General features: G+C 38.2%; 1 protein-coding gene across 1 annotated transcript in view; it reads left to right on the forward strand.

Moving 5' to 3' along the window:
- The window catches only part of Sos (Son of sevenless), a 765,665-nt gene that overhangs the window by 347,478 nt on the left and 393,994 nt on the right, over window positions 1–24,193 (forward strand). The window contains exon 10 of the mRNA XM_067134824.2: window positions 15,264–15,464. Coding sequence (XP_066990925.2) covers window positions 15,264–15,464 — 201 coding nt within the window. The remainder of the gene's footprint in view (window positions 1–15,263; window positions 15,465–24,193) is intronic.

Below are 24,193 nucleotides of genomic sequence, written 5' to 3' on the forward strand. Positions count from 1 at the left end.
ATAAAACCTTCTTGCACTTCATTGGCACCACCTCTTTTGTTCCACACAGTGTCTCTCACGGACTGGTTGAAACTTGCAGACTGCTGTATCCTTAAATCAATGTCTCCATCCACCCCCTGTGGGTGGGGGACACAAACGAAGAATACACCCACGGTATCCTCTGCCTGTCGTAAGAGACGACTAAAAGAGGCGACCAAGGGATGGTGTTAGAACCATGAAACTACTTTTGATTAGTACCATCACGTGGGGAACACCGTGGGTTGCCTGTACTTGCGAGGAGTACCTGTATATTAGGCACAAAATAGGTTTGTGATTAGTAGCAGCAGAGAGGTGTTCGCTGTGGGTTTCCAGTACCCGTGCGTCGTATCCTGTGATTAGTACCACTATATGAGTGGCACCGTGGGCCTGCGTGTCCTGTGCTTAGTACCCACCATGTGAGGAACACCACGGGAATACCGGTGCCCGTGATTAGTACACCTAGGTGAGGAACACCATCGGTTTGCGTTGCGTATGTGTGGCGGCATTATGTGAGAAACACCTGTACGACGTCCAATATTTGTGAGTAGTACCATAATGTTTGGAACACCATGAGTTTATGCTACCTTTGATTAGTATCGCAACTTGAGAAATACCATGGTTCTCGATTACTAGCGATAAGTGCCATTATGCGGGACGGTTGACACGGATATCGACCCATTTAGACAAGCATTATTGATTCGGTATTGAGCTTTGGAAGCAGTCCCTTGGTCAGTAATATTGTTTCTGCGAATGTGAGGCATTTCGTGTCAGATCCACTGATGGTTTTACATTCATATTCATCAATTTATTCCTCATCATCACGTTTTGAATTCTGGTCAGTGGATGAATTTTGTACTTTTAGATTGTAATCGCATTTCGTCTCATTTCGTGCAATAGGGGCCGATAACCTAGATGGTTTTTTTTTGCTAGTGGCTTTACGCCGCACCGACACAGATAGGTCTTATGGCGACGATGGGATAGGAAAGGCCTTGGAGTTGGAAGGAAGCGGCCGTGGCCTTAAGTAAGGTACAGCCCCAGCATTTGCCTGGTGTGAAAATGGGAAACCACGGAAAACCACCTTCAGGGCTGCCGACAGTGGGATTCGAACCCACTATTTCCCCGATGCAAGCTCACAACCACGCGCCTCTAACCGCACGGCCAACTCGCCGGGTGACCTAGATGTTAGGCCCCTCTAAACAACAAGCATCATCACCATCATCATCATCATCATCAATTTCTCCATCCAAATTTCCATCTTGTGACACCATGCTGCCCAAATATTTAAAAGTTTTCACTACAAGAGGTTCATTTCCTATTTTTATCACTCCCCTGGATTTTCTGTTACCTCTGGTCATGATCAAAGTTCTGCTTTTCTGAGCACTAATCTTCATTCCAAAATTCCATATCTCCTCATTCCGTACATCAACTTGCGTCTGTACTTCCTCTTCACTATCCCCCCAAAATAGGGTTGCCATACGTCCTGAAAAAGTGGGATTGTCCTGAATTTGAGACAGGCTTAAGACAGGGAAGTGTATTGTCTCTCTGAATGAATTTTTAAAATTCCCTGGATATCCTGAATTTTAAAAATCAGAGCAAATTATTTAAAATTTTGCTCAAATGTTTTTGAAAGGGAATGGTATTTTTTGGTTGGTCATCCTGAAGCAGAGTTGACGTCATTACCTGACGTCATGGTAACAGGCTTGACCTACGCTAACGCTATCTACTTCCGCCCAGGATCAGCGTGTTTAATACTGACGAAACTTATTTTGTATCCATGTTAGCTAGTAATAAATGGGTTCAGTTTTTAAAGCAATGAAAATCCAGTGAGCAGTATTCTGAATTGATTGAATCGGCTCAGTTCTATTTCTGTTTAACTGACTATGATGCTTGTGTGAAAATATTTTTTTCCTTACTGAATTCACAATGGACAGATGACAGAAATAAACTGAAAATAGAATCTGTTAGATCAATATTATTGCTGCAATACAATTTTAAAGAATTATCTTGGCAGGAATTTCATGATTACATTTGAAAAAATGATGAGTTGCTAAAAAGTGTGTCAAGGTCAGAAAAGTATGATTGGTATCAGCATCAGGACACTTCTGTGTCATAAATATCTTTAAGCAATGGTAAATAAATGCTGTTTTTAGTTTTCATTTATTCATGTTATTGAGAAATGAGTAATTCCACGTGAGCTGTCCCATCTGATATTTAAAAATCTATGCAAATAACAATGGATACAGTAGAAGTCCGTTATAGCAAGAATTCACAACAGCGGAAAATTTACTTGCTATAGCGGATTGTCGTTATATCAGATTTTTTTATAAAAGTCGGAAAACTCCTCATACACATTAAAATCGGTATGGAACGGCAATCAATTTGTTCAAAACTTGCGTTTCTGAGGATGATATCCGTACTACGACTTACTTGTTTGTAATTTTTCGAAATGCGATACTACGTGAAAGTGTATGTTTAATTTCATTCTGAAAAAATTATTCTGTATTTCTCCGAATCCAAGATCTCCACTTTTTCCTTCAAAAATTTAAATCAGGCTCAAAAAGTGCTTTGTAAAATCATATGAATGCCTTTGTTGTACAGTACACATTTTTGTACTATTATAGATGCTGAACATTGATTTCGTTATGCCGCATTTTTGCAGCTGCACAATTATTCTTTATTTCCGCGGGTTTCATGACCATTAACTTAAAATTGGCATCATAATACTGAAGAGAACCCGTTGAAAATTTGCCGGCAATACCTATATCATACGTCTCTACAATACGGCGATCCTTCAGGAAAATATTCTTGCTGGCTATAAAACTGTTGCGGTACTTTTACTCAGCGTCAGATATAACTGGCTGCCGTTACACGCACGTCTCGCTTGCCGGCTTGGGCCAACTTCAGCGGCTAGCGATATATAGGCCTAATCGCGGACGCTGAAGGTCAACAAATGAGTTTATTGTATGGCCTTTCCGCCCTTGCGTTTTTCGTACGCATACCGGTACATCACAATTTCTATTTTCGACTTCTTTAAAGCGTCCTTGTTGCGGACCACTGAATGAATTTTAGTATCTTTGTCTTCACGCCGACGTCAAATATTGGCTTTAATTAGGCCTATGCCATATTTTCTTGTGGCTGCATAATTATTCTAAATTTCCGAGTGTTTAATAACCTTTAACTTAAAATTGGCATCACAATATCGACAAGAACCCGTTGAAAATTTGCCTGTAATACCTGTTCCTCGTATCTTTACAACTATCAATCACGAAAATATTCTTGTTGTCTATAAAATTTAATTTTGCTAAGAATCAGGTACAGTAGACGCATTATAATTCTGCCACTGAGTGGTCGTGGCCATTCTAAGAATTCGAAGGCTCGCATGTTTTGATGTCATTCTGCAGATTTGAGAAACATTTTTGTAGAGCCTAATAGAATGTCGTTCTCTCTCCACTATTTCGCAAGATCCAGTGATGTTACACACAGGCACTGTACAACCAGTTGTCACGGCTAACGATGTATAATAGAGTCTGTCGTTTATTGTCAACGAATTTTGTGTGTGCGTGCACGTGCGAGGTTGAAAAGAAGCAGCGTGGTTACGACGAGAGTTGCCAGTGGTATTCATTACTGTTAGGCCGCAAATGTAAGATGACCCTTGATTTTTCGCATGAGATTCTGAGGAAAAAAGCATCGTCTTGGATTCAGAGAAATACGTTATCCCTCCAGAGTTTTCTTCTTCAAATGGCGTCACCTAACCTGACCGTATATGTATCATGAAAACAATTGAAAAGCACGTAGAGAAATGAGTTATCCCCGCTAAAATTTACATGTGAATAGCCTTTCAGAAATTTAACTAGACGCGAGAAAATATGAACTATCCTCTGAAATCAGTGATGTATTCTGCCATATCTTGAGGTGTATCACATTCTTACTTAACTTCAGTATATAACACTAAAATTAAGAGATCGTTTACTTAGGTCATTATTTTGAATGAGTTAACAACTGCTATCGGCCACATTATTTACGCATTCATTTCAAAAACTTGTTATCCTCTCGCAAATGCACATAGTGAGAAAACTATACCGTACCAAAGATGATCGATCGCATTTTGTGGCAAACGTTTCAGTTTCCTTATTAAAAAAGCGTCACCGATCCTAACTTAACCATACTATACATATGATGAAAACATACTCCAAACGCCAGTAGAGAAATGATAACCTTTTCGCTGTAAATTTACATAATAACCTTTCTGTAATTTAACCAGATGCGAGAAAATATAAACTAACCTGTAAAATCAGTTATGCACCCTGCCTTATCTCGAGGTGTATCCCAACTTTACTTAATTGCAGTATTTAGCATTAAAATTAAGCGATCGTTTAGTCAGCCTTTATTTTTACCGAGTTAAGAACTGTTATCGGACTCATTATTTGCATATTTATTACAAAAATATGTTCTCCTTCATTTCGAATTTTCTTTACAGAACATCAGTCGACAGGTATTACTAACAGACTCCAACATCGCCTTCGAATGTCGGCAAGAGAACTCGCTAGTGAACATAGTGAGGAAACTATACCGAAGATAATCGATTGCATGCAACATAATCGCTGGGGTGTATAAATATCTATAACGGAAAAATCGCGCGCGCTTTATCGCTCGTAATAACGGATGCGTCAGTGATAGGGATCTCGCTATAACCAAAGGATAATACACAGTTTAATATAGGAATTTTGAAGGGACAGCAAAATATTGTCGGTATAATGGGGTTCTTGTTATATGCCGTACTCGCTATAGCGGACTTCTACTGTATTACATAATTTTCGAGTGGTCGGTAAAGTAGGTGTTTTACATAAAGTGTGATTTCTTATTCTTTCTCCATTTGATTTTTAACATTAACATCATATAACAAGTGTGTCTTTTGGTAACGGACGGGACAGTTCATATGGAATTACCCAAATACACTCGCTGGAAACATAGGTGCCAAATTTTGGTCTTGAGCACGGGGACAAGGATGGAAATATCCAATATCCAACATGATTGCGTCCCCTTACCACTATATTGAACCCTTTCTGGCCTGGGATACGAAGCTACAGTGAAAGCAAAGTTCAAGTATCCGTGACAACAAATGTGGCAATGCCCAGGGCCTGTGCAGGATTCGAACACACTTCTCCGCACCCTTGATCTTAACAACTGGATCTCCTGGGGTGGATTGTCTGTATCTAAAATATATATCTAGCTTGCAGGCTTAAGGGTGTGGAGGAAATTCAGGACGCACTATTCTACGGCAAAATGAAATTCTTCCAATAGGAGCAAACTAAATTTTGATGTCCTTGGCAAAATAAAACCGTATTTTAGGATAATATAATATACAAGTCTTTGGGGACCATGCCACCGATTACATGTGACTATGAAATACATACATTAACAAAATAATATTAACGTCCCGGACAAGATGATTGTTAGTCTTTATTCAGATAAATGCATCCCCAATATAGTATCTAACAGGTTACTGTAATACGAATGCGTCAGCGAAACCTACATGACATTCCCTTCGACATTGGGAACCAAATTACAATTAAACAAGAAAAACACTTGAAACTAGTTGAGTAGTTAATCCCCCTTTACCATTAATAGACAAAACAAAAACAAAAAAAATGAAATTACATACACAATAAAATGGTCCACTACTCGCGACAGAAAAATATGAACCCAACATCATTACATGAGTAAAGTCAGAATTTACTTATAACACATAATCAAATCACTTGTATAAACAGTCAAGAAACACAAAGAAAAATACACATTTAAACACTGGCTGTATGAATATATCTGTCCAGGTCAAAGGGACCCGAACGATTCCACGTTGGATGTGCCGGGATTCGAATAATGGGTATTCTGGTATCGTAGCGGGTTGCTGAAAGAAAAACCCTATCTATTTTATTTGCAAAGGGATTCTATCGGCTAAATTCATTATTTAATTACCTGGCCCTACGGCCAAACAATTACATTGTATACGAAACACATAGAACGCATTTACAACACCCTTGTGAAAGAAAATACGATTTTTATGAAGGGCCTGTATTTTACCATAACACTGTCCCCCCTCGACCATCCATTTCGTAGTGTCAGACCTAAGACAAAACGCTGGTTAATAGAGCAAGCGCCTGAAAAGCCTTACATTTGATATGTTTTTGACATTTTTGACATGCTCTATTGGTGAAAAATATCTAATTCCCTCCATGGGAATTTAGAATTTTCCATTCGTAGTGACAGCCGAGACAAATGGGACACGACCCACCAGTCTTCCTTCGCCATCTCAACTTCCTTCTTTAAAATCCCTGTGTGAGCCTACACACTATTCTGAACTTCTCATTCTCTTGAGAAACAAATTGCCTGCTTTTAATTTCTCATGTATAAGCCATATCAGTACCCGTTGGTAAGACAGCCCATCACAACTTTAACAGGGATCTTCTCACTATTTGATTCACACTGACACAGACTCAAGAAATGCAGACCCGGGTTTGTGACCTGAGCACGCCGAAGATTAACAAAGAAACAATGCTTTTAAACTCGATAATTAGGCATATAAGAAACATTATACTTCTTTACAATGCAGGGGAATAGAAGAATTAACATAAATGCTTTCTTACGGAAACAACCCCTATCTAAAATGGAGGTTTTTGGATTTGAATCCCAGCATTGTTTATCTTACAGCATATCTGTATCCAAAAAAAACCTTATGCTATAAATCTATTACTAATTTGAAATTTAAAGGAAAATGTATTGAGTGCATACCTACTTCTAGAGAAAATACATGCATTAATTATACTATATTTACAGGTAGTGACTATATGTCTACGATATATATTCCACCATCTTAATCTTTAACCTAATGCACTCATAAGGTAAATTTTAAAAGCTTCTATTCAAAAATAAAATAATAAAACTGTGCATCTGACCTGCTATCAAAATGAATTATGCAATTACTGTAACCCGATGGTGAAAGTGGATTAATTACACCGATTCCACCATGATTTTTAGCAAATCAGTAACATTAACTCACTCAACAAGCTTCTTACGCTAAGCACTGAAATATAAATTTCTTTTTAAAATGTATCCTACTCTACTATTAACTTATTTACAAGATACGCATTCATAATTACTAAAAAATGGAATGCACTTATCTGAAAAACTTCATGATGCCTTCCGTTTAAGCCTCGGGCGGGTCCATGCTGGGAGACTTTAGCCCTCCATATCAGCAACCATCATCACTGGTCTATCAAGGGTCCAGAGCTGGGTAGCTGTTTCTTGGAACATGGTTGAATCTCTCGTTCTCCACTGAAGACACTGTTACACCAACACAGAATATTATCCACTCATGAACTTAATGTTACAATCTCCCTTTATAGTGATCTCTGGGCTACCGTCACGCACAGAAGTTATGCCCTGTTATCTATAAAAATTATCAACATCCGATTTAATAGTTATAGAACTTATTCCGTATTTGATCGCTCTTAAACACATACATTCGTGTACTGTTTTGCCAATACGAGCTTATATCTCTCAAATCATTCCCGCACAAAGAAGCATACAAGTAGTCTTGCGACGAGTGACGTGAAGTAGGTTCAAGACTAGTTCCTGACTGACCTGGGGTGCGCCTGCTGGTGGTCTATTTATAAGACTGGTACAAAATGGCTGTCCCTAAACTCCTCCCGGAGATGATATCAATCTATTCCATTGATATCAAGAGTATTAGTGAGGCAGTGCGCTCGAGAGGTAGCTAAACGTATTCCATGAATCTCGATTGTATGCGGAAGCTGATCCATTCGTAAACTATCTTGCAATATCCATAGCATCATTCCTGCCTCTTAAACAATTGCAGGACTCCCCGCGACAGGCCACGTGTTCAGTGTATCGCATGGGGACGCTTTCTTTATGTGATAGTCACTACTGCGTAATTTAAATTCCACGGGATGTTTAGCATACATCTTTCGGACAATCTCTCTATATAATTCCGAAGATGCATGTGGTGTCCGTTGTTCTCCTAATCATAATCTAATTTGAGATGAGAATTTAATCTCTCCTCACCATTTCGTCCCGTTAGGCTGGCTACCCACATCAAATTTCTGTGCGGAATGTTGGCTGTCCGCGATTTTCGCCCCCACTGCATTATCACGTGGTACGGAATCGAGGCCTGCCCTCTTCTGTTTTCGTCACACACATATCCCATTCACTCCTTGGATAGAACTTCCCGTGGCTTTCAGTGCTCACGCGTTTCCCCTCTCGGATCCGCGTGCGCCAAATGCAGAACATGTTTAATAAAATTTTGAATGTGTGTGCCTGGATAACTAATTCATGGCTCTGATACAGCACATATGTATAGGGGCAAGTGCTTCCATGAAGTCGGCACCTATGGTTGGAACTTGTCGATGTTGGTGTCCTGAAATTCATCTTGAACCTTATGGCAACCTTACCCCAAACTACAATGTCATCAGCAAAGAGCATAGATTTTACTTGCTTGCCCATGTTCTCCTTGACATTAAGTAGAATTCTATCCATGAAGATAATGAAGAGTAAGGGAGACAATACACTTCCCTGTCTTAAGCCTGTCTCAAATCTATACCATTCAGTTTGACCCACTTTAGTTCTAACACAGGTTTTGCAAATTTGATACAATGCTATTACCATCTGCATTGTTTCATTCCCAATCTGTGCTTCTGCCAATGTTTTCCATACCAAATTCCTTGGGACACTGTCATATGACCTTTTCAATATCTAGAAATGTTACTACCATATCCTTTCTATAGTCCCAATACCTTTCCATCATTTGATGCAAAGTAAATATTGGGTCAAATGTGGACCTGCTTTTTCTGAATCCACATTCTGCCAATTTTCCCTTTACTCTGTCTCATTCGCTTATCCAAGATTCTCTCAAGGATCTTAGCTGTATGAGGGATCAGTGTCACTTCTCTGTAATTTTCACATTTCTTCCTGTTTTCCTTCTTGAAATTTTTTATAATGACCCCTTTCTTCCATTCTTTTGAAACAGTCTTTTCTTTCCATATCACTCTGAAGAGTCTATACAACCACTGTAGACCAATTATCATTTCTATACTGACCTCATCTGTTATAGCTACCTTGCCTCATTTCATCCTTTTAGTGGCCCACTCAATCTCTGCCATGGATACCTCATTTTCCTTATCTCCATCTGCAATAAATCTGGTTCTTCGATTTCTCCTCGTACCGAGGTAATTTGCTCATTGTAAAGCTGTTCAGAGTACTTTTCCCACCTCTGTAATATATCCTGCTTCTGTGTCATCATTTCCTCCTGTTCATTTTTAATGAAGTTAGCACCTTCACCTGGGTTTTTCTTCTTTTTTACCCACTGGAATAAGATCTTTTTGCTTCTGGTTGCATCTTCTTGCAGAGATTGTCAATTTTTGCCAGCATTTCTTTTTCTCTTCTTGAACCATCTTGGAGCATTCCTTCTTGCAGTGACTATATTCTGTTTTGCATTCTTTGATCTTCCCTCAAATGTACTGAATAATGATTTTAGGTGGGTGGAAGTAAATCTGCAAACAGTCAGAAGTATTGTCACAAATTTGAATTCATCTAGTACCCAAGACATTTATGGTCTCTCTAACAATACAATCAAAGCAGTTATTGACATGATATTAATGCCATTGACATTTTTAATAAATTTAATGCTTAGACAATGTGTTTTTCCTGAGTGTTTAAAGATGTCTAAAGTGATACCCATCTTTAAAAAGGGGGATAGAATGTGCCCATCAAATTACCGCCCTATAACAATAGTACCCATTCTGAGCAAAATTATTGAATCCTGTATATTTATACAACTCGACGAGTACTTTTTCAGAAATAATTTGCTTTACAACAAACAGTTTGGATTTAGGAAGGGTCATTCAACGATAAAAGCAGTTGAATGTGTCATCAAAGACATATTAAATAATTTTGAGAATAAAACAGTCACAGGTGCTACATTAATTGACCTGACGAAAGCTTTTGATTGTGTCTCGCATGAAATCCTAATTCACAAGCTTGGTTATTATGGAGTAAGGGGTCATGAACTGAAATTAATGGCATTCTATCTCCATCAAAGGAGACAGATGGTGGTAATAAGTGATAAAAAATCTGGTATGGAAACGGTTAAAGCAGGTGTCCCACAAGGGTCTGTTTTGGGACCTTTCCTGTTTTTGGTCTATATCAATGACCTAGCATGTAATGTTCCCTGCACATCAGTTCTATATGCTGATGATACAACTTTCGTAAACAGTAATGTTGATATCACAACACTACAAAACCAAGTCAGCACATCTGTTAAAATTGCTGAAAACTGGTTTCATCACAATAAATTAACTATTAACGTCACTAAAACAGAAAATATCATATTTACCTTGGATCACACTGTAAATAATGGCTGCCGTAATTCTGTTAAATTATTAGGCCTACATGTAGATACAAGACTTACATGGGAAATACATACATCAGAACTCTGTAAGAGATTATCCAGGGTGTGGTATCTGTTGCGGAAACTGAAAACCTGCATCAGTCGGGATATGCTACTTGCATCCTATCATGCTTTCTTTCACCCTCATATACTGTATGGGATCAGGTTATGGGGAAATTGTCCCACATCAAATAATGTATTTATATGGCAGAAAAAGGCAGTCCGTCTAATTGCTGGATTAGAATTTAGAGACTCCTGTAAAACTTCCTTTGTGAGCCTAAAAATTATGACAGTTCCCTGTTTATATATTCTTACAAATATTATGCATGTGAAAGAGAATCTTTCCAAATTTAAAGAAAGATCTACAGTTCACATGCACGACACAAGATACAAGAATGATCTGGATACTCCTTACTCCAGGCTTAGTAAAAGCACAAACAGGCACTGTTATCAACAGCTTAAGATGTACAATAAGCTTCCACTACCTATTCGAACATTAGACAATAGTGCATTTAACAGGGTACTGTCACAATTCTTAAGGAAAAAGGCATTTTATAGTGTAGAAGAGTATCTAGAATGTGGTATTTCAAAAACTGACGTAATATAGGTAGCTAAAATAATTTTTCTAATGACTCGGGCATAATTACTAAGATATTGTGTATAGATTATTTTTATTTATACTGACAATACCTAGTGTACATTTTCTGTACTTGATGGTGGAAGAATAAAATATCTAAAATATCTATTGTTCTCTTTCTCAGCCTTTTTTTTTTTTTTTTTGTCCCCACAGCTTGTTTTTTCCGTTAAACTATATCTTTTACCTTGTCATTCCACCAGGGTGTTTCTTGATCTTTGTTCTTGATACTCTTCCACAGGTCTTTTCTGCAGACTCCACCATGACTGTTTTAAAGTACGCCCATTCTTCTTCAGCCCTTCCGATGTCTTCCTTAGGTATACTTGTTTTAATGTGTGTCTGGAACTCTTCATTTATTTCCTTCTCCTGCAATTTCCACACCTTTAGCTTTCTCTGTCTAATCTTAGTCATCTTTGTACCTTTCTCATCTTTAATTTTGCTATCACAACTCTGTGATCTCCTTCATGAGATTCACTTGGGAGGACTGTTACATCTACCAACATTTTCTTGTTAACCTTCTCGACAAAGTGTAGTCTATCGGAGTTCTGATTTTGTTATCCCAGCTATATCCTGTAATTTTCTGACTGTTTTTCTTTTGAAACCATGTGTTACCAATGATCAGCTCATTTTTTCTACAAAAGTCTACCAAAATTTCTCCAGCCTTGTCTCTCTACCCATTTCCAAATGTTACTATAATATCTTCATCTCCTTTTCTTTCCTGACCTACTTGGGCATTCATGTCTCCTATGATCCACAACTTGTTTTTCCTGTATATGGCCTTCCAGATATTCAAGGTATTCCTCTAGATCCATATCTGTATTTCCTGTTTGTGGAGCATACCCTAGAAATATATCTGTAACACCAGTTTCAAGTCTCAGTCTGACCTTAATCAACCTCTCATTTATATTTTCCACCAATTCTAAGGTATTCTTTTAGGTCTTTTCTAATGATGAGACCTACACCATTTTTGGCTTCTCTTCTTCCACTATAGTATAAGGTGTATTCTTTCTTTAGTTTCCTTTCACCTTTTCCTTTCCATTTGGTCTCGCTAATTCCCATCAATGTTATATCTTTGTCAACCATAAAATCAACAATTTCTTCCACTTTCCCTGTTAATGTCACTACGTTGATGGTCGCTATCTTCATGTATTTGGTTGCTGGTTGCCCATTTCTCACATTTCTCCAAGCATCACTAGAATTGCACGTCACCTGTGGGGAATGCCCTAGCATTTTGCACGTTGCTTTTAGGGAATGCCCTAGCATTTTCCGACGTTTTATTACACTTATCATATAGGCTTTTATTACAATGGGTTCGCCACTCCCAAAGGCATTTTAGAGCTACTGCCAGCCGAAACTTGTAGGCCGCTCCTAACATGGAGAGCAGACTCCTTTTGTAGCCACTCCTCTGGAGTACAGACGCTACAGTTGATGTGGGGTTTCAGTGGCTTTTCCTCCACTCAGGGCCTATTTCTCTACTATAAGGACTCCTCCGCCCATAGCCGTTGGTCCTTATAGTTGGTCAGGCTATTTACTGCTGCCCTACACTCAGCGTAGAGACACTGGCTGTATGATTTATTCCATTACAGTAGCAGATTTAACTGGCCAGACATCATATCATTTACTTGATATATTCTATTGAAAATGTGGACCCTCTTGTCAGTTTATTTCTTATAACTGCACTTCAGTAAGGAACAAAAATGAAATTTATAGCTTATAATCATTTGCATCATCTATGAAAATTTTCCGATGAGTAGAACGTAGCGCTCCATGAACTGAATATCAATAAAGAAAGTTTTTCCTCTAAAACCAATGTAAGAAAGCTGCGAGAGATAATGCGAGATCACTCTTCAGTTATGGTTTCAATTACCCCAGAAAGGTAGAGGAGTGGTTTTGTATTGCGATCACCCGAAGTCAAATTCCTGAATGCCTCGCAAGTCGCCTTTATTTTCATCCGAATACATAACTTTTAAGTTTAAGAATTTCATAACTGTTATAAACTGTTATCAAAATGTTATAAACTGTTATAAAAATGTCATGCAACCTGACCGCTGCAACGTGACTAAAACACTTGGACATGTGCTGGGGTCCTACAGGAGCACCAAATTACTGCGTAACAATTGTCACCATCGAGTAAGGACATCAATTGCTCAAGGCCTGAGGCACCGTGGACGGGAGGTGCACGAAGAAGTTCGCTGTGTCTCTACCGACATATTAATAAAGAAAATAATAAGAAAATAAAGCGATGGTGTTAGATCCTATCATTCACTTCGAGTGGGACCTGCAACAAGCTCAGGATATTAATTTGGGAAAACAAACAATTTATACACCATGTCTGCCATATCTATCAGCTAAATATAATATTCCTCTTGGTCAGTGGATTGTCAGAGGCTTCCTGTTTGTATCCAGAGGTATCCTGCCAAAGGACACAGCAACTATCCTTCAAAATTTCAAAATTCCTTTTTACGAAATGGAGAAAATCTTATTACAGATCATAAGAGATTTTCTGCAATTACACAGTTTTGTTTATATCATAATTTCCAGAAAAGGTATGATTTCATTTTTATAGTTACATACATACATACATACATACACACATACATACATACATACATACATACATACATTATCATTATAGACTGTTATGCCTTTCAGCGTTCAGTCTGCAAGCCTCTGAGAATTTACTAAACGTCGCCACAATCCTCGATTTGCAACTAGTGTTGTGGCCTCATTTAGTTCTATACCTCTTATCCTTAAATCGTTAGAAACCGAGTCTTAACCATCGTCGTCTTGGTCTCCCTCTACTTCTCTTACCCTCCATAACAGAGTCCATTATTCTCCTAGGTAACCTATCCTCCTCCATTCGTCTCACATGACCCCACCATCGAAGCCGGTTTATGCGTACAGCTTCATCCATCGAGTTCATTCCTAAATTAGCCTTTATCTCCTCATTCCGAGTACCCTCCTGCCATTGTTCCCACCTGTTTGTACCAGCAATCATTCTTGCTACTTTCATGTCTGTTACTTCTAACTTATGAATAAGATATCCTGAGTCCACCCAGCTTTCGCTCCTGTAAAGCAAAGTTGGTCTGAAAACAGACCGATGTAAAGATAGTTTCGTCTGGGAGCTGACTTCCTTCTTACAGAATACTGCTGATCGCAACTGCGAGCTCACTGCATTAGCTTTACTACACCTTGATTCAATCTCACTTACTATATTACCATCCTGGGAGAACACACAACCTAAATACTTGAAATTATCGACCTGTTCTAGCTTTGTATCACCAATCTGACATTCAATTCTGTTGAATTTCTTACCTACTGACATCAATTTAGTCTTCGAGAGGCTAATTTTCATACCATACTCATTGCACCTATTTTCAAGTTCCAAGATATTAGACTGCAGGCTTTCGGCACAGTCTGCCATTAAGACCAAGTCGTCAGCATAGGCCAAACTGCTTACTACATTTCCACCTAACTGAATCCCTCCCTGCCATTTTATACCTTTCAGCAGATGATCCATGTAAACTATGAACAGCAAAGGTGAAAGATTACAGCCTTGTCTAACTCCTGTAAGTTTTTATAGTTACATACTGTAAATTATGTATTCCAGACTTTTATGGTCACTCCCACTGGAGGACGGATGATTTATTTTTTAATAAATCTTACCACCATACCATGTTCCAGTTTTGAAATAGGGATATTGCTTGATACCACCCTGAGAGGTCTCTTTCCTTCCCCTGCCATGCCTGACATATTTCCTCCCTGGAATGATCCTGCTGTGACTCCTCATACATTTAGTACACAAACGAGCAGAACAAAATATATTAACGGCTGAAAGAATAAACTTGAATATGATAATTTATCCATAATAGGAATCAAGTGGAGTGTTCAACACATGTTAACGTGGTATTGCTTTGGAGCCAAGCTCTGCACTCGGGAGATACACGAGTTCAAATCCCACCTTCATCTGTCCTAAGAATAGTTTTAGTGGTCTGTCTCTCTCTCTCTCTGTGTTGGTTTTTTTTTTTTTTTACATGCCGTGGAAGTTCTCCATTAAGTAGATGTACTACTCTCAAATTTGCATGAAGTATTTTAGAGCAACCTTACTATTTTTCATTTTCTGTCATTGAATTTGTTTATTCTGGACAGAGGACGTTCTGGGCAAAGTTGGTGGAGGACGGCGTCTGACAGAGAGAAGAGTGTTTCTCTTTGATGGACTTATGGTGCTATGCAAACCCAACAGCAAACGGGCATCTGTGTCTGTCACTGGGCCTACTGGAGGAGAGTTCAGACTGAAAGAAAGGTTTTTTATTCGCAAAGTGGAAATACTAGATCGTGAAGATACTGAAGGTAAGATGGTGGTTTATTTGGTTTGTACTATCTGTAGTTATTTGCCTGTCTATAAAGAAGGAAATTAAACATCGTTGTTTTATGAAGCTATTCAATTAATTCCTGGTTAATCCAAGTCATTTATATAGTAAAGTTAACTAGGCACTTGCAATGCTCAGGGTTGTGGTTAAACTTTAGACCATGCAACGTCAACCTATGATGTCGTAACAGAGTGCCACGCCTCTAATATTTTCGAGCAGGCCGTATACTGACAATGATGTTATCAGTGCCATTCTGTTGCATTTGTATTAATTGTTGTTTACACTGTACATGAGCTAAATACCTTACACTAATTTTAATGTTTAATATACTGTGTGTGTTCATTTCAGAACTTCCCATCTTTAATATGGTTCATATTTTGGTATTTTGGAGCTTATTGAGGAGATGCATTTTACGGGGGGTATATAAAAATCAATCAACAGTGTTTTTCAATTTCCCCCTCGAAAAATAAACTGGTATATTTTCCCTCAATAAAAACCATAAACAAAATAGGAACTATTAAATCTATTCAGGGTGGGAAGTTTTGAAATGATCACACAGTATATATATATATATTTTTTTGCTATTTGCTTTACGTTGCACCGACAGAGATATGTCTTATGGCAACGATGGGATGGGAAAGGCCTAGGAAATGGAATGAAGCAGCCGTGGCCTTAATTAAGGTACAGCCCCGGCATTTGCCTGGTGTGAAAATGGGAAACCACGGAAAAGCATCTTCAGGGCTGCCGACAGTGGGGCTCGAACCCACGATCTCCCGATTACTTGATACTGGCCGCACTTAGCAACTGCAGCTATCAAGCTCAGTATATTAGTGGCATATAAAGTAAATTGATTGCAAACAAAATATTTTCAATATTAACCAAATTAATTTTTTATTACTGCTATTATACCAGTTATATTTAAAACATATGAAACCATTTTTTATAAATAAATACAGTATAACCTCAATTCTCTGTTTTTGGAGGGACCATGAAAAAAACCATAAACACGGGAAAACGGAAAATCCGGGATTTAATGAAAACCATCAACAATTCAACTAAACATCACAAAAATTAAATATGTATAATTATAATCTTACAAACACTTCTAAACCAAACCAAACTACAGCTGTAATGGTCCTACGCCTACCAAGCGATCACTGCTAAGCCCAAAAGCCTACAATTTATGAGGTGATGCATGGTCAGTGTGACAAATCCTCCCAGCCATTATTTCTGGCTCTCTAGATTGGGGTCACCATCGCACCATTAGCATACCTGCCAACCCTTCCTATTTACCCGGAAACTTTCCGTTAAACTCTTCTTCCGATTTTCCGATTTATTTTTACTTCTTCCAATTTTTTTTACTAATATGACCTCAAGTACAGCCAATACTCTTCCCCTAGGATAAAGGATAAATTCTTATGTGCTTGTGTAATTTACGAAACTTCATATTCAAGCGTATTTGATACTTTATTTTGTGAGTGTTTCGTCCATCGCCTTCGTGTATCCTGTTTCCCGCTCACCACAGCAGCGTGTGCGCTTGATACAGCTGCGGATTTGGGGCGGCGATCGTCCTGCAAACAAGAGGCTAGCACCTGCTAATGACTCAGTTAATCGGGACGAAAGAATGAGTTTGTTATTGTGTTGTTTGCGCGCTGTTAACATCGTTTCTGTGCGTAGTTTCATCAGAGTGAGTTCTCTTTACTGGCTAAAGAAAAGCTCCGCATTATTGAAGAGAGCAGGTTGGTAATCTCACTGTGGGAAGAAATTATGATGTGGATGGAAGGAAAAATAAGGCTTGTCCAGAGCAGGCAAGCTGTAACCACCGCGCGTTTCACGAACAAAAAGCGGAAGTTTCCAGAAATCAGAAACAGGAAATGCATATATGAGACTAGGAAAATCAAGTTTGGATATGCAATCATGAGTGAAATGTGTCTATTGAAAACTGTAGCAAGAACAAGATAATTAATGTTGGTTGTAAGGCTATCAATGGATGGATCATGCATGTTTCTGAGTGTGAATTTCCACGGATTTGTTATAGGTTTGCACAAGAGAAATTCTATTTAATTCACAAATTTGTAATGTAGATCACAATATTTTCAGTTGAGTTTTTATAGAAGAAATAGTATTTGTCCGTTATTGCATCACGAGATCCCCATGATTATTGTAAATTAATGACATATTCCAACTATCAATACAATATAAAATTATTACTTTAATTTATTTTAATAATGGATCTAGTTTCGGCCTATTGATATTAGATCATCATCAGCCATAAGATCTTAAAACAGTTAAAAAACTAATTGGTCATACATATAACAAAAATAGATTACAATATACTTTAAAATAGTTCTCATCTGATGTTCAGTACAGAGGGGTCCAGAAAAATATAGACACTCTTTGATAGTCAATATTAATGGAACAAAATGTCGTACCATTACAATTCTTGCACAGGGGAAGGTTATTTTATGTGTTGAAAGTGACGCTCATTAGCAGCCAAACAACGCCAAAGCCGCTGAATTGCTGATCGAACTATGGCTGTCGGTGTTGCCGATGTGATAGCTGCATAGAACGCCACGATGGTTTCTCGTAGCTCGTTCAGTGTAGCTGGCTTCTGTCGTTTAACTTAAGTTTTCAAGGTCTCCCATAGGTAGAAGTCGAGAGGTGTAAGGTCTGGACACCGCTCCTCTTCGACCTATCCATCGTCCAGGTAGATTTTCATCCAAGTAGACTCTGACATTTCTGTGGTAGTGAGGAGGAGTGCCATCTTGTTTTCGGTAAAATCTTTCATTTCCGAAAACCTCTTGGATGGCAGGTAAAATTGATGTTTGCAGTGTATGAAGATATACCTCACCAGTTACAATACCTTCAAAGAAGAATGGGCCAATCAAGCCGCGTGATGACAGACCACACCATATATTAACACCAGGTAGTTTAACATGTTTGTCAACGCAAACTTGAGGATTTTCAGGAGCCTAGTACACACAATTGTGGCAGTTTACAGTACTGTTCAGTTTGAATTGCGCCTCGTTAGACCAGATAACCATCCCTGCAAACCGTTCATCCTCACGAAGCATAGCTTCAAACCACTTGCTGTACTCCATCCTTCGATCAGAGTTGTCCTCATTCGTAGTGATCTTGGGATGTACACTTTCCACTTTGCAGCCTTCAGAATTCGTCGTACAGTTGATTGGCTTACCCCGCTTTCACATGCACCCAAATTCACAGATTTTTGAGGTGACCTAGTAAAATGTTGCAACACAGCAATGCTGGAAGTTGGACTTGTTGATATTTTTGGTTAGCCAGGCGTTTTCTTATGCACATCCTGAACAGTACTTTCGGCTTCAAATTTATCCCGAACGCGATAAATTGTTGTGGCTGAGTTCCGTACACATTGCACCATTGCTGTTGTACTTCCATCATGTTTTCGTACTTCCAGTACCACTTCAATACGGCCTTGCGTTGCTCAAACTACAATCTTATTTCATTCATTGCTGCACTGTCATCTACTGGAAAACTTGCACCAAAATTGCCGCATCATTCATGCGGCCTTCATCGTCTGTTGAGAAAACAATGGAATACGTTACTGTGGAAGAATTGCAATGATATATCATTTTGTTCCAATGATATTAACTATCAAAAACATCTACATTTTTCTGGACCCCTTAGTATACACCAAAATAAGTCATTGTCTTGAGGATGTAACACAACACTTGAAAATGCTATCAATTTTTGTTATATGTATGGCCAATTAGTTTTTTAAGTAGTTTTAAGACCTTGTGGCTGATGATGGCCTAATGTCAATACGCCGAAACTACTACCATGATTAAAATAAATTCAAGCACTAATTTCATATTCTATTGATTAGGTGGATTACGTCATTTATCTATAATAATTGTCATCAATATGGAACATGAAAATTACAAACTTTGAGATCTCCATGATAAGGACAGGTATATTATGCCACTCGGAAATTTCCATATTAAACTGTGTAATGCACTTTGGTAACAATGAGAACCCTTTCATTAATTCATTTGTTATTACATGTGATGTAGTGAGTTACTTTTTCTGTCGATATTTCTACACTGCAGCATTTATGTTGAATACAATCAATCATCTTCCATATCGATTTCTTGCTACATGCACTAGTGAGCCAGGACCAACTCCTATAAGAGTGTAAACATGGTCAATGTCAGTTGTTGTTAGAAATAGAGGTTGAAGAAGGTGATCGCTTAATTTCAATACTAAGTACGGAAATGAAATGAGAATGTGATGCTTCTCAAGATACGATGGCATCCTTCACTGATTTCAAAGGTTAAGTTATATATTCTTGTATCCGGTTAAATTTCAGAAAAGCTGTCCATGTAAATTCATAGCAAAAAAGCCACCATTACTCTACTGGGGCCTGAAATATGTCTTTATGATATATTGATGGTTATGAATTTCATGTTTTCGGTCCGTATTGAACTGAGAATAATATATAAGTAATAATAATAATAATAACGTAAATGTTTCCACCTTTTCAATACAATATATTCACAAAATTACAAAATTATACGGTACTAGTTTCGACCCATCTAGGGGTCATCATCAGCCGTATTGGAGCAAAGATCATTTGTGGCGAAATCCTAAGACAATATTATTTTTAAGAATAACAAGTGAAATGAGATGTTATGGTAATAGTTAATAATACAAGGAATATACATACTAAGAGGTTTTTAACAAAGAATAAAGTATAAATGGGGTGTTGTAAAAATTATAATCATGGAAATCAGTAAGTTCTTGTATTGAAATGAAATATGGCTTAGGAAGAGGGCTTAAGGTGGGGCTGAAGGGTGCGGGAGAAAGTGTAATTGTCTTGGAAAAGTACCTTTGATTAAATTTAGGATTGAGTTTAGGTTGGCTGCATTATTGTTTCTGAGGAAAGTGATAAATAGATCGAAGAGTATGTTGGGTTTCTCTGAGATTTCATTGAGATTGTGACTGGCATTAAAGTATTGGTCTAGGTGTATGTAGTAATTTTCCATTATGTTCAGTAAAGGGCCCTTGTTTGCTAATACGAGGATGTCCATGTCTTGTTCAATATTGGTGAAATTATGGTTATAATCTTGCATGTGTTGGCCGATGGCTGAAAACTTGTTGTATTTTATTGCGTTAGTGTGCTCGTGGTATCTGATAATGAAGTTTCTCCCGGTTTGCCCGATGTAGGTTTTTTTTTTACAGGTGGTACATTTGATCCTATAAACTCCTGATTTTAAAAAACTGCTGGTCTTGTTGATGTGTGAAGTATTGTATAAAACATTCATGTTCTTATTGTTGGTTTTGAAGGCTATTTTAACGCCTTGTTTCTTAAAGATGTTGGTTAACTTGTAGATATCATTGTTGAACGTGAAGGTGGAAAATGTTAGAGGTTTGGTTATTTCTTTTTTGAGGGTAGTTTTTAGGCGATGTTTGTGTTTATTGATTATCCTTTCTATAAAATGATTGCTGAAGCCGTTGAATTTTGCGATTCCACGGATTGTGTTGAGTTCGTTTTTTAGATCTTTATTGGACATAGGTATGCTGAAGGCTCGGTGAACTAGGCTGTTGTATGTGGCTCGTTTGTGGGACTGGGGGTGCACTGAATCTTGGCGAATGGTGGAGGCTGTTTGAGTGGGTTTTCTGAAAATTTTATAACTGAAAGAATCTGAGTTTCTAGTGATGGTTAAATCTAGAAAGTTGATTTTTTGATTTGATTCGGATTCTAGTGTGAATTTGATATGAGGATCAATATTGTTATTTATACTTTATTCTTTGTTAAAAACCTCTTAGTATGTATATTCCTTGTATTATTAACTATTACCATAACATCTCATTTCACTTGTTATTCTTTAAAATAATATTGTCTTAGGATTTCGCCACAAATGATCTTTGCTCCAAATACGGCTGATGATGACCCCTAGATGGGTCGAAACTAGTACCGTATAATTTTGTAATTTTGTGAATATATTGTATTGAAAAGGTGGAAACATTTACGTTATCATTATTATTACTTATATATTATTTATGATATATGCAGGCTTACGTTAGGTCAGGTGACGCTGTTTGAGTAAGAAAAGTTAAATGCTTTCACAGAAGCCTCTGGAATGGTACTATAATTATGATTTTTAAGAATGAAATTGAACATGTGTGTTCATGTAGTATCAGTATTAGCAAATACCTAACAAGTAAGCTCACAGTGTGGAAATCGTCATATGCAAAAACATAAGTTTTGTCGTAATTGGTTGCTATTTCGTACCAATTTTAATGTTTGTTTTTCTTTATCATCTGACTTTCACTAAGAATTGGACTTAACAGCAATCCACTATAAGAAATACATGTTCCTTGATTCTGAATTCTTGCTATAATAGATTCCTACTGTATTAATATTTAACAAAGCTAAATAATTGTAAAGAAAAAAAGAAAAATGTACCTTCATAAAATTAATTTGTGGGGATTATTCGATGGCGAGGATTATTCGCTTATATACAGTAAATGTTTTAATCATTAACAATTCAATATCCTTACCTCATCATCATCATCATCATTTCCTTTTATCCAGCTGTAGCTGGGTAGGGGCAAATATGGTTCCTCTCCACTTTCTTCGGTCTTTCCACCACTCCTCCTCCAGCACTGTGTCCCAGTCCAGGTTTCTTTCTGTAATACTGTGTTGGATTGTGACCTTCCATCTCAATCGTGGTCGTCCACGGCCTCTCCTTCCTTGCATTTGCGTTTCCACCACCTTGTTTGGCATTCTTTCGTCACTCATTCGCTTTATGTGCCGAAACCATCTTAGTCGGCTTTTCTCTATTCTGTCATTCACTTTTCCACTCCAATTTCTTCCTGGATTTTCTCATTTCTTATTTTGCCTCCTCTAATCTTCTGTATCATACTCCTCAAGAACTTCATTTTGACTGCCTGTATTCGACTCTCATCCTTCTTTGTCATTGTCCAACTTTCTGCTCCGTAAGTTTTTATGGGTACGTAATACATTATGTACAAAGTTTCCTTTGCTTCCCTTGGCACGTCCTTGTCATAACATGTTTCTTACACTATGATAGAAACAGCTTCCAGCTTGAATCTTCTTACTAATCTCAGCATCCAATTGAGCATTCTCCATTAATTCACTCCCCAGGTATTTGAACATCTTCACTCTTCAAAATGGCACCCAGTATGACGACGTTGTGTTTTATCCTCCGAGTAAATCGTAAATTGTGACGAAAAGTGCAGTAAATGTCAAAGATTAGTGAAAAATGGAATGTTGTGTGATTCATGTGATCGATGGTGGCATTATAAGTACGGAAATTGCCCTAGAGACGTAAGAACTAATGAAAATGTTGACTGGATTTGTGAGCAGTGTGTTTGGAATGTTGTAGTTGGCGACTGCGTTAACGACGAAGCACCGAAAATAAACGATGAGGAATACAGAAGTGCATTATAAATTATAAACATTCTACAAAAGGACAATGAGGCTCTTAAAGTAGAAAATCAAGAATTAAAAGAAAGACTGCGATCGCTAGAATTCGGGACTGACCATTCTTCCAGTGATATACCGGTACCAGTGACAAACTCGAGCACGTGGTGTCAAGTAGTTCATGGATGGCCGGCTAAGAAGAAATCTACAACTGAATTTCCGGAAATAAACATCAGAAATGGGTTTTCTGCCCTAAATAATTTAATTCTGGAAGAAAGTGATTGACCCCCTGTGGGTGGGGGAGGCAGACGAAGAATTCACCCACGGTATCCCCTGCCTGTCGTAAGAGGCGACTGAAAGGGGCGACCAAGGGATGATTGAATTAGAACCATGAAACTACTTTTGATTAGTACCATCATGCGCGGAACACCATGGGTCGCTTTTACTTGAGAGTAGTACCACTCTGTTAGGTACTCAATAGTTTTGTGATTCGTAGCACTCAAGCGGGGTTCAGTGTGGGTTTCCAGTACCCGTGAGTCATACCTATGTGTGCAACACCATGGGTCTGGGTGTTGCCTTTGAGTTGTACCACTATATGAGCGACACCGTAGGTCTGCGTTGCCAGTGATTAGTAGCCACTATGTGAGGAACACCACGGGAATACCAGCGCCCGTGATTAGTACACCTAGGTGAGGAACCTCATCGGTTTGCATTGGCTATGAGTGGCGCCATTGTGTGAGAAACACCATAGGTCTGCGTTACCTTTACGACGTACAATACTTGTGAGTAATACCTTAATGTTTGGAACACCGTGAGTTTACGCTACCTTTGATTAGTACCAGAGCTTGAGAAATATCATGGTTTCTCCATTACTAGCGATAAGTGCCATTATGCGGGATCGTTGACATATATATTGACCCAATCAGAAAAGCATCATCGATTCTGGATTGGGCTTTGGAAGTAGTCCCTTGGTCAGTAATATTGTTGCTGGAAATGTGAGGCATTGCGCGTCTTATCCACTGATTGTTTTAAATTCATATTCATCAATACATTCCTCATCATCACGTTTTGAGATCGGGTCAGTGGATGGGTTTTGTACTTTTAAATTGTAATTCCATTTCGTCTCATTTCGTACCATAGGGGCCAATGACCTAGATGTTAGGCCCCTCTAAACAACAAGCATCATCATCATCAGAAAGTGATTGCGCGCGTGAAACCAAATCATCGCGAACCGCTGCTGTTGCCGTGCCGAGGTTAAAAATTAAGCCTAGATTTCAGAA

Source organism: Anabrus simplex, chromosome 1, assembly GCF_040414725.1.
Source record: "Anabrus simplex isolate iqAnaSimp1 chromosome 1, ASM4041472v1, whole genome shotgun sequence".
NCBI classification, from domain to species: Eukaryota; Metazoa; Arthropoda; class Insecta; order Orthoptera; family Tettigoniidae; genus Anabrus; species Anabrus simplex.